Below are 16,494 nucleotides of genomic sequence, written 5' to 3'. Positions count from 1 at the left end.
CGGCGGCTCCTGCACCCCCAGACCCCGCGGGGACCCCCCCAAAACATCCCCTAAACATCCCCTAAACACCCCCCAGACCCCGAGGGAACACCCCTTAAACACCCCCCTAAACAGCCCCAGACCCCATCCGGGACTATCTCCGGGACTGTTCTGTGACCTTCAAGACTCTTCCTGGGATCCCCACCAAGACCTCCCCTCAAGACCCCTCTAAGACCCCCCGAGCCTCTCCCGGGATCCCTCTGGAATCTCTCCAGGACCCCTTTGGGATCCTCAAGGCTTCCCCCAGGAGCTCCCGGTCCCACTGCAGGGCCCCCTCTGGGACACCCCCAGAGACCCCCTCGGGACCCCTGGTACCACTGTGAGCTCTCTCGAGCCCCAAATTATCCCGGGACATGCGGGACCCCCCTGTAATCCGGGGGCACCCAGAGTCCTTGTGCCACACCTAAGAGACCCCAAAACCTGTTCAGGACCCCCAGGACCCCCCACACCCCCCCGTATTTGTGCATCAGAGCAGAGGTGTCCTGTGGTGACAGGGCCAGTTCTGTGACACCCCCTTGTCTTACCGTGTCCCCACGAGTGTCCCACTTGTGTCCCCATGTATGTACTCCCACATCCCCAAATCTTCATGCATGTCCCACGTCCCCTTGTGTCTCCATGTGTGTCCCCACTCCTGTCCCCCCTGTGTCCCCATGTCTCTCCCTCATGTCCCTGTGTGTCCCCTGTGTGTCCCCCCTGTGTCCCCACGCCAGGGCTCTGCCCCCAGTGCCCTGCTCGCCCCCAGGTGCTGTGGTGTCCCCAGTCCTGACCCCCATCCCAGAGCCCAGAGAGGGGCAGCCAGGCGCTGTGAACGGTCTTTAATGAGCAAACAACGGACGGCATGTTCCTAAATTGGCCACGTGGGACCACCCGGGGGGACACGGGACCCCCCGCCAGGTGCCCACCGGCCCCCAAACACCTACAGGGACCTACAGGGGGAGGGCACAGGGGACACGGGGGGAGAGGAAGGGGCGAGGGGCTGGGACACCCCCAGTAGCACCAGGGGGGACAGGGACTCTTTGGGGGGCAGTGGGAGCAGTGCTGGGCACCGGGCAGGTGAGGAGAGACCTGGCAGGGCCTGGCACAGGTGTCAGATTGGACAGCAGGACACCAGTGCAGGTGTGCCAAGCCCTGCCGGGGGCTCACCTGTGCACAGGTGTGTGCAGACACCCCGCTGGGCCCGTGCAGGTGTGGCACAGGTGTGTGACTCCACTGACTGGGGGGCTGGGGGAGCTCAAGGTGGGGAGCAAGGGGGCGTGTGGGGATGGGGAGGTGCAGGGATGAGGATGGGGCTGCAGGGATCCAGCAGGGCTTTGGGGAGTAAGAACTGGGGGGTCAGGGATGGAGGCTGGTCACAGGGGTCAGAGATGGGGGAGAAGAGATGGGAATGGGAGGGTGGGGATGGAGATGGGGGTGCAGGGATGGCAGTGGGGGGGTCTGATGGGGACGGGGGCCAGGGACGGTGATTGGGGTCCAGGGAGGGCAGGACAGCAGCAGGGATGGGGGTCAGGAACGGGGAGATGGCGATGGAGGGGGGATGGAGCGGGGATCAGGATGGGGCTGTGGGTTGGGGAGGGGGCTCAGGGATGGGGCAGGAGGAGGAGGGGGGGGGTCCCTGCGTCTCCCCTACGCTAGTGACACAAACCACTTCAGAGTATTTCCACGTGATGCACAAACAAGTCAAAAATTCACTGATCCAAATCCAACGTGCAAACAGAAAAGGGCCGGGGCGGGGGGCACCCGCTGCCCCCGGCCCTCCGCGGCCCCCGGCCCCCGCGCACGGCCCCGCCGCCGGCACGGCCCCGCCGGCAGCACGGGGGCCGGGCGGCGCCCCCGCGGGAGGGGAGCCCGCCGGAGCCGGGGCCCGGGGGCGCTGGGGGCGGCCCTGGTCCTCACTGGGGGGACACGTCCCCGGCTCTACCAGATGCCGCTCGACCGGCCCCCGGGGGGAGCGAGAATCCGGGCCGAGGCTCGTTTTGGAACGTGGTCATCGATCTGAGAACCTGCCGGACACACGGACGGTCGGCAGGTGTTTGGGGCGGGGGAGCTGGGCACAGCCCCATGACCCCCCAGCACCCCAATAACACCGGGACAGAGCGGGGGAGCTCCGTGTCCCCCAGCCCCCTGAGCCCCCTCACCTGCACGGAGCCCAGATCCCCCCTCACCGGCACAGACCCCCGAGCCCCCTCACCGGCACAGACCCCAGCCCGCCCCAGAGCCCCAGCCAGCACAGCCACACGGTGCACGGAGGGATGCGAGCTGCACATCCCAGGACCGCGGCACCTCCCTGCTCTGCCAGGGCCCCTGCCCGGGAGGAGGAGGTGGGGGTGTGGGGATATTTGGGGTGCTTTGGGATAGGATCGCCCTGCTGGGTGACTGGGACAGCCCTATGGGGGGGATGCCAGGACACCCCGCGGTGGCAGCAGGAGCGCCCGGGGAGGTGGCAGGGGACACCCCGGGGAGAGGGGACAATGGCTGGCTGGTGCCAGAAGCCACAGGCGCGGGGCTGCGGGGCCCGGAGCAGTGCGGCCCCGCTCTTACCGGACAGGCTGAAGCTGGACTCGTGCAGGTCCCTCATGCCCCCGTGTCGCGTGGCCGGCCGGGTGGGCGTATCGGCCAGGGGCGTCCCCGTCTCTTTTTTCCCGGCATGCACAACCACGGCCACGTCCCCCAGGTACGGGGTGCGATCCACACCCCGCAGCTTCAAAGTCTGCCGGGAGCGAGAGAGACAGCGGAGAGAGCATCAGCAGCCGCGGGGGCGGCGGGCTGCGGGGTGCCAGGGCCGGGCAGGGGGCGCGCATCGGCCGGGCGGGCAGGGCAGGGACGGGGCCGGGCCATGCTGGGGCTGGGGAGGGGGCTGGGGCTGGGGAGGGGGCGCTCGGAGAAGTGCTGGGCGAGCTGCGCGGCTCCCGCTGCAAAGCAGTGCCAGGGCAGGAGCAGGGGCTGGGGGAGGTGGGTGCCCTGGCAGAGCAGCCCCTTGCCCCGTCCCCCCGGCCAAGCCAAGCCAAGTCATGCTGAGCCAAGCCAAGCCAAGCCAAACCGAGCCGAGCCAAGCCACATCCAGCCAAGCCCATGCAATGCCCTGTGCCCCACAGCCACACAGAGCTCCCGACAGGCACCCCAGTGCTGGCCATCATCATCCTGCGACAGTGCCAGAGCCCCTGCAGCATCAGCACCACGCTGTCACCCCAGCCTGTCCCCGACAGCCACAGCACGGGGACACACGGGCTCCCTAGTGACAGGGACCGCCAGGGTGTCACCAGCCACGCGTGTGCCTGTCCCGGTGCATGGGGGGCACTGTGAGCTGTGCAAAGGGCTGAGCTGGGATGGGGGGCGTGGGGAGCCTTGATGCTCAGCCCATACCTTGAAATGGCCGTGGGCCACACATGTGTTGGGACAACTGTCCTCTTGCACTGCCAGTGTGCTGGCAAGGACCCAGGGCGGGGTCCTCTGTCACACACTGGGGCCCCCCATCCCCTGCACATGCTCCAGCGTGGCGTGGCATCAGCCTGGCACACACCCTCCTCTGGCACAGCCACTGCCCCCTGTCCCCTCCAGCAGCCGTGTCCCACAGGCTGGCACAGCCATGGCACGGCCACCAGCCCCCTGTCCCCTCCAGCAGCCGTGTCCCACAGGCTGGCACAGCCATGGCAGAGCCACCAGTCCCCTGTCCCTCCAGCAGCCGTGTCCCACAGGCTGGCACAGCCATGGCAGAGCCACCAGCCCCCTGTCCCCTCCAGCAGCCGTGTCCCACAGGCTGGCACAGCCATGGCAGAGCCACCAGTCCCCTGTCCCTCCAGCAGCCGTGTCCCACAGGCTGGCACAGCCATGGCACGGCCACCAGCCCCCTGTACCTTCTCCCGCTGCACCAGCTTCTTGTAGGCGATGTCGGGGAAGGAGCGCAGCGGGCAGAACTTGCCGGTGCCCTCGGCGCACATGAAGACGCCGTTCTCGTAGACCACGCGCCCGCGGCTGATGGTGACCAGCGGCACCCCGTGGCACCGCATGTTCTCGTACAGGTTGATGTCCCCGCCCTGCACCTGGGTGCTGGCAGAGATGGTCCTGGGCGGGGGCAGGGGGCGGTCAGTGGGTGCTGGGGGCACAGCCCCCCGCCCCCAGCCCCCCGCCGTGGGCTGCGCCTACTTGGTGGCCTCGGGGTCCCAGACCACGACGTCGGCGTCGGCGCCGGGGATGATCCGGCCCTTGCGGGGGTACAGGTTGTGGATCTTGGCGGCGTTGGAGCTGGTCACGGCCACGAAGCGGTTCTCATCCATCTTACCCCCCACCTGCAGAGTGGGGGTGAGGATGTGCTGGGCTCTGTCAGTCCCTGTCACCCCCAAGTCCCCCCAAAAATCCCAGGAGTGCCGCGGGGTCAGGGTCCTTGCCAGGACACGCTGGGGTGCTCAGGGGAGCTCCCTGCCCACCGCCCTCACGCAGGGGGTGAACACTCCCACCCCAACAAGGCCCCTGTGAGCAGCAGCCCCGTGCCAAGGCCAGCAGTGCCATACCACACCACGCTCCCAGATGATGTTCATGCGGTCCTGCACCCCGCTGACACCGTGGGGGATCTTGGTGAAGTCCTCCTTGCCCATGGCCTTCTGCTTGGTGCTGAAGGGCCGGTGGTCCGAGGCCACTATGTTCAGTGTGTCACTGTGGGGGGGACAGAGCAGGGTGGGGGATGGCACTGCCAGGGCTGCTTGGGGTGCCCAGGCAGCCCAGAACTCAGGGAATGGGGTACCCCTGCCATGGGGTGCCTGGAGAACAGGGTGCCCAGGGAAAGGAGTGCCCATGCAGGGAGGGGTGAGTGGAGCACCCACAGCCCAGTGAGTACTTGGGAAGTGCAGCACCCACAGACTGTGTCCCTGAGGGTGCACAGTGTCCCCAAGGGTGCAGTGTCGAGGCAGTGAGGCACGGACAGCTCAATGGCCACCATGGGGTGCCTAAAGGATGAGGTGCCTCGAGGCCACAGCACCAGGGGAGCAGAGTGCTTGGGGCAATGGCACAGCTGGACAGCCAGGGTGGGACACCTGGCTGTGCTGGACAGCAGGATGCCCACACAGCACTGGAAGGCAGGGACAGATGCCTATGGGGCAGGGACAGGTGACCCTGGGGCAGGGACAGGTGGCAGGCAGGCTCACTTGGCGAGCAGGCTCATGAGGTAGGCAGAGGTGTTGGTGTCGAGGCGCAGCGGCGGCACGGTGACGTAGGCGGCGGCGTGGAACCAGTCCTGGTGGTAGTAGTGCAGCCCGGTGAGCGTGGCGTGCGCCGTGGTCGTCTCTGCGTACACCACCTTCCCTGCCGGGCGGAGGCACAGGCGTGGGCAGGGGTGGGCGTGGGGCAGGTGTGCAGGGGGCACAGGTATGTGCACTGCCCTGTGTTCCCATGGGGAGCCTCTGTGCTGTGTGTGCCCCGTGTGTGCTCTGTGTGTGACCCGTGTGTGTGAGCAGAGCTGGGGCCCAGGTGTGCTCACCTGTGCTAGGGCACAGCCCCACAGATACACTGGAGTTCCTGTGCCCGTCTGTCTGTCCCTGCCCATGTGTCTCTGCACGTCCACAACTCCACAATCCATGCCCATCCCTCCAAGCCCAAAACTTCCCCCAGGTGTGTCCTGTGTCAATGGGATTTTCTGTACCCACACAGGTGCCCCTTGCCCACAGGTGTGCTGGGCAGGGAGGTCCCCACCCGTGTCCCCTACCTTGCATCTTGGCAGCAGCGATGACATCCCCTGCAGACATGCTGGAGACGTTCACCAGGTACACAGGGCAGTGGGTCTGTGGAGAGGGGGTCAGAGGGGCTGTCTCCGTGTCACCCAGCCCCCCGGGGGGGGTTCCTGCACCCCTTCTGAGGCACAGGGACCCCCACGGGGCCGGGGCAGTGCCCTGATGCTCACGCCACTCACCCGGTTGGCGATGGTGATGACACGGTGCGTGGCCTCAGCTTCCAGCTGCAGAGAGAGCCGGTGGTGACACCCGTGACACACAATGGTGGCACCGACGGGCATGTGGGTGACACAAGGAGGGGGGTGGCAGCTCTGTGGATGCCCTGGACCATCCCAGCCACATCCCATGCCACTGCTGCAGCGACATGGTGACACCTGCCATCACCTACCTCTTCAGGCCGGCTGATCTCGATGCCCTCTGGCCCCGTAATGCCCAGATCCAGAGCTTCCTTGGCTCCCTGGGGAATGTGGGGGAGGTCAGGGTGGAGGTTCTGCTGCCCCAGCTGGGTGCCCACTGCACCCCCCGTGCTCTGCCCTGCTCACCTCGGCCACCAGCTCGCCGTTCTCGGCATGCACGCGGGCGATGGCGCCGATGTCGCGGCACGCGCGCAGGACCTGGTAGAGCTCGCTGTCCCGCAGCATGTACAGGTCCTTGTAGGTCATGAACATCTGGAAGGAGTTCACCCCCTTCTCCCGCACCAGGGTCTCCATCTCTGCCTTCACCTGTGCCGGGACAGGGGGTCAGAGTGGGGCCTGGCTCTGCCAGGGGCCCCGGCCACGCCCTGGGGACACGGGCTGTGGCTTCGGGGTGATACGGGCAGTGACAGATGCTGGGGGGGAGCAGGAGGGATTTTCCTGCCCCCAGGGGGTACCCACTCCATCCTGCTCTGCTGGAAGGGGGGTCAGGGCTGGGGTCTCCCTGCAGCACGGCCGGCAGGCGGGTCTGATCCCACTCCAGCAGCTTTGAGGGGATTGCAGGGGCTGAGTGTGTCGTGGGATGGGGTCTGCTCACCAATCCTGCCTGCCACCCCCATGGGGGCCATGCTGTGGGTTGGGGTCCCCCCAAGCTGGACCACCAGCCCTGGGCACCCTGCTCCCCTCCCTGGAGCAGCAGCAGCACCTCCCCTGCCCCAGCGAGGAGCTCAGCCCCACAGGGCCCCCTTGCCCCGGGGCACCCCTGAGCCCCTGCCCCGCTGAGCCCGGCTCAGGGCAGCTCAAAAGGCATCCTGGGGGCTCAGCCCACCCCCCAAGCAGCTAATGGGATCAGCGGGGCGGGGAATTAGCCCCGGCAGCTGCTCCCGGAGCCGTGCCAGACTCACCTTGGGCGCCCACCAGGTGATGCCCATGTGCAAGGCGTAGTCGCAGCACACCTTGGGGTCGGCCAGGCTGCGGCACTTCTCGTAGGCGTCCAGCAGCGACGTCTCCTTGTCGGGCAGCACGTGGCCGATGATCATCGTCGTGCCCCCCACCAGCGCTGCCTGCGGGGCACGTGGGGGGGTCAGGACTCACCCCCCCACTGCTGGCACCGACCCTGCCCTGCCCTGAGCCAGGTGGGCTCCAGCTGCCGGGCTGGGGTGGCCACGTTCGGCCACTGCCCACAGACACGTGGGGGTCCCGGGTGCAACAGAGACCCCTGCATCCCCCTGGCCCCACCACTCTGCAGCAGCACATCTGGGTGAGTGACACATCTGGGGAGCCCCATCCTGCCACCACCGGGGCACCCAGCCCCAAGCGCTGGATTTGGGGAGCTGAGGGGCCCGGCAGCCCCCTGGCACCGAGCCCGGTGTGGCCGGGGCCGCGGGAGCCCCCCCCCCGCGGCAGCGTGGGCGGCGGGGCGGGCGCTGTCCCCGGCTCACCCGGCCCTGCTAATCCCCAAAGCTCCTTTGCCCCCCGGCCCTCTCGGAGCCGCGGGCGTGCCACGAGGCGGGTGACAGCGACACGGAGCTGGCGGGCACTGCAAGGGCCCTTCCCTGCCGAGCCCCCTGCCCAGGGACACCCTGGGGACAGGCACGGCCAGCGCTGGCCGGGCACAATGGCTGCTCTGTGTGGGCGCTGGGGACAGTGGGACACGCTGCGGGGACAATCCTGTGCTGGCCCCTTGACGCTCCCAGGCAGCAACACTCGGTGCACAGCGCCACCGGCACAGGGAGGGCAGAGCTGGCACGGGGTGCCACGGCCCCAGCGTGGGGAAATGATGGATGGGGACACGGGGACAGGCGGTGGCAGGCCACAGCGCTGCCGTGGAGCCGCTGGGGCTGAGAGCTGCCTGCACCAACCTGCACCCCCAGGGCAGGGGCAGCCTCAGACGGGCCCCGCTGCCGGGTACCTTGGTGCCGTGGTAGAAATCATCGACGCAGGTGGCGTTCATGAAGGTCTGGTGGAAGTGGGTGCTGGTGTCGATGCCGCCCGGGATGACGAGCTTGCCGGTGGCATCGATGACCTTGGCGCCGCCGGGGATCATCAGCTCGCGCCCCACTTGCTGGATGATGCCGTTCTCGATGTACACGTCGGCCTCCAGGGTGCAGTCGTCGTTCACCACCTTGCCCCCCTTGATGAGGATCCGCATGGTGGCCGCGTTGGCCATCATGGTGCTGCGGGGCAGAGGCTGGGGTGACCACCAGGGTCCCCCCCAGGGAAGGGGGTCGCTCCGCTGCCCCCCCCCGGGTGCCCCCCGGTGTGGGCAGGGCTCAGCCCCGCAGCTGCGCATCCTCCACGGGCCGTGTCAATGGATTATCCCGGGAAATCCTCCAAGAGGAGGGGCCCTGGCACAGGGCTGGGGGCTGCCTCCCCACCAAGCACCCTGCTCCAGGCACTCCGGGCTGCACCCGGCCAGTGGCACCCACCCTGCAGGCCCAGCACCTGGAGCAGGGCTGCCAGACCCCATCCCTGCCACACCCCACATGGGGACACTACTGGGTGTCCCCACAAAGTGACAGCACCCACGGCCAGGACAGGCTGCCCACCTTGTCCCTGTGAGTGACAGGACTGGCGGGGACAGCACCAGGGCAGGCATCACTCACTGGGGTCTCTGCACCCATGAGGTGCCAGCTCTGCCAGAGACCCCCGTGCTGCCTCAGCACTGCCCCCGCAGCGAGGGGCAACCCCAGACACGATCAATGAGTCATTTGGTGAAGGTCAAACACCATCGACCCATCAGAGCAGGGATGGCACGTGCTGCCTGTGCCCACCCAGGGGCATGAGGTGGGCTGGGACCCCACCAGAGCCCACAAACCAGAGACCTCACTGCAGAGACCCTCAGAGAGACCTTTGCCTTACTGTCCCCACTGCAGGGACCACCAGGGACCCCCCAGCAGGTAAAGTCCAAGGCACCCCACAGGCAGTGTGGGACAGTCTGGCATCACTGACACAGTGCTGGCACTGACAGTGCTGCAGGCACAGCCCCTGCTACCCCCCAGCCCCTTGGATGGGCACACTGGGGCCAGAACGGAGCCATTGCAAAGGCAGCTGCTGCTGGGGACAGGGACCTTGTGGCAAGGGCTGGCTGGTGCTGCCACAGCCCGGCGGTGGCCATAGGTGGGTGCAGAGACCAGGACAGTGGTCTCAGGGACTGTCCTGAGCCGTGCCAGGGATTCCCAGCGCCCTTCCCAACACCTGCTGGGAGCAAATGGCTTCTCAGGCTCCAGGGCTGGCAGGAGCCGTGGTGGCCACGAGGCTGGGCCAGGCTTTGCTGGCAGCTGGGCTGGGCTTTGCTGGCACTGGGCATTCCCAGCCACACTAGCTGCAGTGGTGGGGGCAAGGGCTGTTCCCAGGGACCACCACTGCAATGGGGGGGCCAGCAGCCCTCCCTGGGCCGGCTCCTGCCCCTGGGTTATCCCGGTGCCAGCTGGCGCCTTGTCCTGGTGCCCTCACCTCGGCACAGAGCAGCAGGAGCAGCTGCAGGCAGCCCCCCTCGGGAATGTCACTGGCATGCACAGCTGTGCCACTGCTGAGGAACCCCCCAGGGGACTGAGGAGGGGTGGCAGTGACCTCGTGCAGCGTGCCAGGCCACTGTGGCCCACTGCCCCCTGCCCCCCAGCTCTGTTTCAGGGAAAGCTGCTGCCCCATGGGAGGACTGTGCTGGGGGACACTGTAAGGGATGAGGGGGGTGGCAGGAACAAGAGGGTGAACCTCAGCCAGGGACTCTGAGTCCCCACAGCAGTCAGGGCCTGCCCTGACATCAGGGACAAAGCATCAACACAGAGATCATCAGTGGGGTGGGACCAGAGGGGACCAGCTGGTGACCACAGTGCCACCATGGGGCATGCTGTCCCTCTGAGCCCCCCAGGGCTGGGCCAGGCGGGAGATGCAGGAGGGGGCACGGGGGGCTGTGGGGGAGATGCAGGAGGGGGCACGGGGGGCTGTGGGGGAGATGCAGGAGGGGGCACGGGGGGCTGTGGGGGAGATGCAGGAGGGGGCCGGGGGGCTGTGGGGGAGATGCAGGAGGGGGCCGGGGGGCTGTGGGGGAGATGCAGGAGGGGGCCGGGGGGCTGTGGGGGAGGCGGCACGTCGCATCCCGAGATGAAAGCGGGCTGTGTGACGGATCTGGAGCACGGAGCACGCGGCTGCCGGCGGCGCCGCAGCACCCGGCACCGTGAGACCCCCGGCACGGGAGCGCGGCACGGGGGGCTGCCACGGGGGCACGGGGGGGGGGGGGTAAGAGTGGCAGAGGGGATGTGGGGCTGGCAAGAGCACAGGGCAGTGCTGGGGGCACAAGTGTGGGCTGGCCACTGTGCACAGAGACGAGCTGGCAGCTCCACATGCTGCCTGTGGCCTCGGTCACCATGGAGCCACCCCCGCTGCTGCCACCACACTGCCCTCATGCCACTGCTCCAGGCACCCCTCCCACCCCCTCCCAGGGAACTGTCAGCTGCCCCCTGCACTCCCCTGGCAGAGCCCTGATGTCCCCACATCACCAGGCCGTGCCCAGCACGGTGCCCACCGTGGCCTGTCTGGCACACCAGTGCCTCCAGTTCACCCTCACCGCCCCCAGATCAGTGCTCCCACTCAGCCCCCCAGCTTACACCACTGACCCCCAAGCTCAGGCGGAGCGTCCCCAGGGGCTCTGCCCCTCTGTCCCCCAGCCCGGGCCGCAGTGCAAGCGCGGCACCAGCCCCGGTGGCAGCGGGGCCCGCGTTCCAGCCAGCTGCTGCAGCGCGGTGGCACAGCCAGCCTCAGCCGGCGGTGGCCAGAGGCTCCTGCCAGACAACACGCTCCGAGCGGGGCAGAAACGCAGCGTCAGAGCCGGGGGGGGCAGCAGCAGGCACCCCCGGGACCCCCGCCCAGCCGCGCCGCAGCCCCCCGGCTCGGGCTGGGCCGGCTCGGCAGGCGGTGGCCGCTCCCCGCACACAAAGCGGCGCGGCCACTCGGGGGGCTCGCTGCCCCCCCAGCCCCGCCGGCTGCCGCGAGGACAGCTGTGACCCCGGCAGGACAAAGGGACCCCGGCCCGGCGGGGGCTGCCAGGGGCACCTGTTGGGGTGGGGGCGGCTGCCGGGCCCGGCCTTTGTGCCGGGGCTGCCGCATTGTGCAGCGCGGCGGGGCCGGGGCCCCTCGCCGCCCCCCGCTTTTGTCTGCGCCGGCGAGACCCCGGCCCCCACCCTGCACCCACCCCGCCGGCGGGGACTCCCCTTTGTCAGGCTGGGCTCGGTGACACCGACCCGCCACCACTGCCCGTTCCCGGCCAGAGGCGGCGGCTGGGTGGGCATCGCTCTCCGCCCCAGAGATGCCCGGCGGGGGGGTCACCCCACCGCGGCCCCCCAGCCCTGCCCCCGTTAGGGCACGCCAGGCTGGTGTCGGGGGTCCCACCCGGCCAGGACGAGATGCGGTGCCACCGAGCCACCGCCCCGGCAGGGAGCGGGAGCCCCGCGGGGCCGCGATCGGCGGGCGGAGGATGCTCCGTCAGAGCTGCTACCGCCGAGCCCGGGATGCTGCGGGCGGTCCTTGTCCCCGCGGGCACCTTGGCCCGGACCCGGCCCAGCCCGGGCACGGAAACGGGCACGGCGCGGCCACACCCGAGCGGGCGCGGGGCGCTGCGGAGGGTCCCGCGCAGGCTGCGGGGACACGGGGGGTCCCGTTCCCGGTCCCCGTCACCCCCCCGGCGCTGACCCCGGGACATTGCGGCAGGAGGCCGGAGCGGCGGGCACCGAAACAGGGCTGCTGCCGGCCGGGGAGGCCCGGCGGGGGTCCCCAAAAGAGAGGCGGGCTGTGCCCGGTGTGGGGCGCTGGGCCGGGCCCGGGCGAGGCGCGGGGCGGTGCCGCTGCCCCGGGTCCCGGAGCGCGATGCGGGGAGCGCGGGGGGTCCCCGTGCGGGGTCCGGAGACGCGGGGGGTCCCGGTCTCGGCGGCCCGGGGCGGCTCCGCAGACAAAGCCCGGGGCCGCCCAGCACAAAGGATGCTCCGAGCCGGGGCGGGGCCGCCCGGGAGACCCGGCGGAACAATGAGCGGGGCCCGGCGGGACCCCCGCCGCCCCTCGCCCCCCGCGCCCCCGCCGCCCCCGCTCCGCCGTGCCGCGCACCTGCTGCTGCGCTTCCGATCGCGACAGGGCGCCGACGAGCGAGCCGGGCCCGTTCGAGGAGGAGCAGCCCTCCCCGGCACTACACCCCGCCGAGGCGAACCCCTCGCGCTGTCGCGACAGCATCGCCCTGTCGCGACAGGTGTGTCGCCATAGGTGGGCGGCGGCCACACACAGCTGTTCTGCCCGGCAGTACCCCGCGAAACGCCCCGGGCGGGGATGGCGGGGCACTCCCCTCCATCCTCGCCTGTCGATTCACTCGCGCCTGTCGAGACACACGCACCTGTCGCGATTGTCCAGCTCGTCGCGATAACGAGCCAGGTGCGCGGCTGCGGGGAAGGAAAAGCCAAGCCCGGTGCACCCCAGCCCAACCCGGCCCCGCCCGGCCCCGCCGGTACCTCCCGCTCCGGTGCCGCTCCCGGTGCCGCTCCCGGTGCCGCTCCGGCCGCGATCGCCTCTCAGGCGAACCTGCGCCGCGGGGGCGGGGCCGAGCCGCGCCTGGGCCAATCACCTCCCGCGCTGCCGCCGGGGGGCGGGGCCGAGCCCCCAGCAGGGTGGGCTGCGCCAGACCTGACTGACAGGCGGATGGGCGGGGCCAGGGCTCGGGGCCCCGCCCCCCGCCACCTGCACGCGCTGTTGCCGTGGTGACGGAGAGCGCGCGGAGACCCCGGTGACCCCTGGACATCCCGGGACATCAACGGGACACATCCGGGACATCATGGGGAAATCCCCAGGACACACCTGGGATACCCCTGGACACCCCCGGGACACACCCAGGATACACCTGGGACACCCCGGGACACCCTCGGGACACACCCGGGACACCCCCGGGACACACCTGGGATACCCCTGGACACCCCCGGGACACACCCAGGATACAACTGGGACACCCCGGGACACCCTCGGGACACACCCGGGACACCCCCGGGACACCCCCGGGATACACCTGGGCCACCCCCGGGACACACCGGGACACCCCCGGGACACACCCAGGATACACCTGGGACACCCCCGGGACACACCTGGGATACCCCTGGACACCCCCGGGACACACCTGGGCCACCCCCGGGACATCAGCGGGAACCCCCGGGACACCCTGGGACACTCCGGGACACACCTGGGATACCCCTGGACACACCTGGGACACCCCCGGGACACACCTGGGACATCCCCAGGACAGCCCCTCGGGACTCCTCGCCCCTTGGCCCCGGCGCCCCCTCCCCAGCCCCCCCAGCTCCCTCCCCCGCGGCACCCGGTGGTCCCCCATGGCTCCCCCATTGTCCCCATGGCCACCCACGACATCCCCCTGGGCCCCTCCCAGCACAGCCCAGTGACAAGGAGTGCCCGGGACAGTCTGGGACATGCACGAGCGCCCAGTAAAGCCCAGCAGCACCCAGTGACACCCAGTGACACCCGGCAGTGCCCTGCACAGCCCAGTGTATCCCATCAGCTGCCAGCCCAGTATCCCTGGACTGTGCTGGTGTCCCCCAGGAGCCCCTGGCACAGCCCATCTCAGTGCCCTTGGGGCCCCTGACATGTGGTGACAGGACACGACACTGCTGTCCCCATTTCCTCCCCAGCCTGGTGGACTGGTGGCACTGGAGTGACTGGAGACACCTGGAGTGACAGACGTGTCCCTTGGCCTGTGGTGCTGGAGCTGGTGCAGCAGTGGGGACACAGGGCTGGGTCATGGAGCTGGGGGGACCTTCTGCTTCATCCCCATCCTAATGTCCACTACCTGTATTCCATCCCTGTATTCCATCCCTGTATTCCATCCCTGTATCAGGTCCTACCAGGGGCTCTGAGCTCTCCCTGGACCCTTCTCCTCTCCCCTGAGCCCCCCCAGCTCTCCCAGGCTGGCTCCAGAGCAGAGGGGCTCCAGCCCTGCAGCAGCTCCAGCTCCTGCTGCTGTTGGCTCTGTTAATCCAATTAATGAGAGATTCCTCTGCCTGAATTAAGTTGCAAATGAGACCCTATGCCAAAATCAACTATATGGATTTTACTTAATAAATGTGAGACAGAGAAAGAAATAGAAAAGTGGAGAGAGGGGGAGAGAGAGTCCCACCTGTGGATCCAGCAGTGCTGCCCTGCCCCTCAGTGCTGGGGTGGGGGCTGGTTCCTAGTTCTGCACAGAAATGGGGCTGGGTGGGAAATCCACAAAGCCCTGTCCCAGCTATCAAACCTTGTCACTGTTTAAACATTTTAACAAACAAAGGATTTAGTGTCATTTGCTACAATTTATACGGTTCTCTTATAAATTAGTAGCCTACCATTGGTTAAATACATCCTTTGCTGCTTATGCTAATTAATATAAATATATAAATACTAATAGTACAAATACTATTAGCTCAGTATTACTGTTCTTTTGGGCTATTTGGGTCTCTGGGCCACGGTCAGTAGTTGCAATCTGCCCCTGCTGAGTTACCCTTTTGCTGCTGGGGCAGATTCAGCTCAGCTCCCCAGCTGCTTTTATGTTTCTTCCTTTTCTCAGGGTTTCTTCTGAGCATCCTCGTGGCTGGTGAGTTCTTCATTCCCAGTATCCACTCCAGTGGCACATCCTTCATCCTCAGCTTTGTTAGCCTGCCCTCAGTGTAAGCCCGGGAGTTTCCTGACCCCCAGCTCATGTGGCAGAAATGGGGGGGTCCCACTGCTGGGGGCTCTGCACCCCTGACCCCAGGGCTGCGTGAGCCAAGGCCCCCAGTGCCCAAGGGAGCTGGGCTCCACCCACAGCCCCCACACCTGGGACTGGGACCCCCAGGCACCTCAGGGCTGGGACCCCACTGTCACCCAGACCCCCCCACCACCGGATCCCAGTGCTCTCCAGGACCCCACAAACACCTGAACTCCACACCTGCCAGGGGCCCACCACCAGTGGTGCTGGGATCTCACCTCATCCTGCAACACCACCACGTATTTGGATTTCAGCACCTGCCAGACCCCACTGCCCCCAGTCCTCCAGCACCTGTTCTGGGACCCCACTGCCCCCAGACCCCAAAGGTCCCAGTGCCCCAGCATTTGCACTGGGACCCCACTGCCCCCAGACCCCAGCATTTGCACTGGGACCCCACTGCCCCCAGACCCCAAAGGCCCCACTGTCCCCCAGACCCCAAACCCACCACAGTCCCAGCACCTGCACTGGGACCCCACTGCCCCCAGACCCCAAAGGCTCTACTGCCCCCCAGACCCCAAACCCACCAGTCCCAGCACCTGCTCTGCCCCCAAACCCCAAAGCCACCACAGTCCCAGCACCCGCCACGACCCCACCATCACCAAGACCCCATAAGCACCTGGATCTCCCCACCCAGCAGGATCCCACAAGACAGACAGACCACACAACCACACAGAGGAGTTTTTTTTTTTCCTCTCTTTTTTTTTTTTCCTCTTTTTTTCTCTTTTTTTTTTTGCACAAAACAGGACATTTATTCAAGTGTTCTCCAGCACAAGTACATTAGAAAGGAGCTCGTCTGTATTATACTCTTCTGGGCACCAAAGAAAAAGAAAAGGAGGATGGGATGGAAGCGGGACGGACAGACTTTCTACATCTGCTGCACGCATTGACCTTTATTAGTTCAGAACAGCTATGTCACGAGCAATACTCACACAGATACAACAGCGCCGGGCGCCCGCGGCGCCTCGGCCGTGAAATGCACAGTTCAGCGGCAATAAATAGAGAAGCGACCCTAAAAAAACAAACCAACAAAAAACGGGGGGCAACGAACCGAGAGAGAGAGAGAGAGAGAAGTAGAAAATAAAACCGGGGGGGTTTGGGGTGGGCAAAGGGGAGGGAGCAGCCGGGGCGGCCGCGGCGGCGCCAAATCAAAGGGAGGAAGGAGGAGGGTACCAGCTCTACGCGCGTATTCCTCGGGATGATGAGTACATGATTCCCACAAATAGTTAAGCGTCAGCTACTTCAATGTCTAGGCTAAAACACATGAAATCTCTCGTTTAGTTTTCAAGTACAAAGTTAAAATGCCTTTTTCTTTTTTGTTTTTTTTTTTTTAATAATAATATATAAGAGTAAAATAATAGTGCTCTTTGAAACTCCACTACGAGAAACAAAACAGTCATTGTCCAGACAGCAGACTTAATTTAACAATATATATTTTTAATAAAATGTTTTAGCACCGTGTTTGTCCCCACTCCCTCGGCGGATCTTAAGGAATTTAGGCCTTTCTGTGTTGTTTTGAGTTTTCATCTAGGGCTGTGCAACAGAATTTGTCTGGTTGTTTTTT

General features: G+C 66.8%; 2 protein-coding genes across 3 annotated transcripts in view; one reads left to right on the top strand and one right to left on the bottom strand.

Annotated features, from left to right (window-relative positions):
* OST4 (oligosaccharyltransferase complex subunit 4, non-catalytic) overlaps nucleotides 1–16,494 on the top strand; it is a 220,721-nt gene that overhangs the window by 33,968 nt on the left and 170,259 nt on the right. The window lies entirely within an intron of this gene.
* Nucleotides 1,919–12,727, bottom strand: DPYSL5 (dihydropyrimidinase like 5). Of its 2 annotated transcripts, none has more exons than XM_079298313.1 (13): nucleotides 12,661–12,727; nucleotides 8,082–8,346; nucleotides 7,075–7,233; nucleotides 6,299–6,478; nucleotides 6,145–6,213; nucleotides 5,936–5,980; nucleotides 5,732–5,807; nucleotides 5,175–5,331; nucleotides 4,545–4,686; nucleotides 4,180–4,322; nucleotides 3,891–4,098; nucleotides 2,578–2,746; nucleotides 1,919–2,039 (listed from the first exon to the last, which is right to left on the bottom strand). In XM_079298313.1, the coding sequence occupies exons 2-13, from the start codon at nucleotides 8,340–8,342 to the stop codon at nucleotides 1,954–1,956; spliced, it is 1,695 nt and encodes a 564-aa protein (XP_079154439.1). In that variant the 5' UTR covers nucleotides 8,343–8,346; nucleotides 12,661–12,727; the 3' UTR covers nucleotides 1,919–1,953. The 2 variants fall into 2 exon arrangements, with proteins under 2 accessions (XP_079154439.1, XP_079154440.1); XM_079298314.1 differs by lacking the exon at nucleotides 12,661–12,727 and adding an exon at nucleotides 12,546–12,606.

This window comes from Erithacus rubecula, assembly GCF_903797595.1.
Source record: "Erithacus rubecula genome assembly, chromosome: 2".
NCBI classification, from domain to species: Eukaryota; Metazoa; Chordata; class Aves; order Passeriformes; family Muscicapidae; genus Erithacus; species Erithacus rubecula.
The sequence above is the reverse complement of the archived record's forward strand: the minus strand, read 5'-3'. Positions and strand labels throughout refer to the sequence as shown.

Bases quoted from the DNA above. Each gene is read 5' to 3' on its own strand.
- DPYSL5 (XM_079298313.1), bottom strand. From the start codon at position 8,342: ATGATGGCCAACGCGGCCACCATGCGGATCCTCATCAAGGGGGGCAAG. The intron at 7,234-8,081 runs GTACCCGGCAGC...CGTGCCCCGCAG, and splicing joins ATTTCTACCACGGCACCAAG to GCAGCGCTGGTGGGGGGCAC. The intron at 6,214-6,298 runs GTGAGCAGGGCA...CACATTCCCCAG, and splicing joins ACGGCGAGCTGGTGGCCGAG to GGAGCCAAGGAAGCTCTGGA.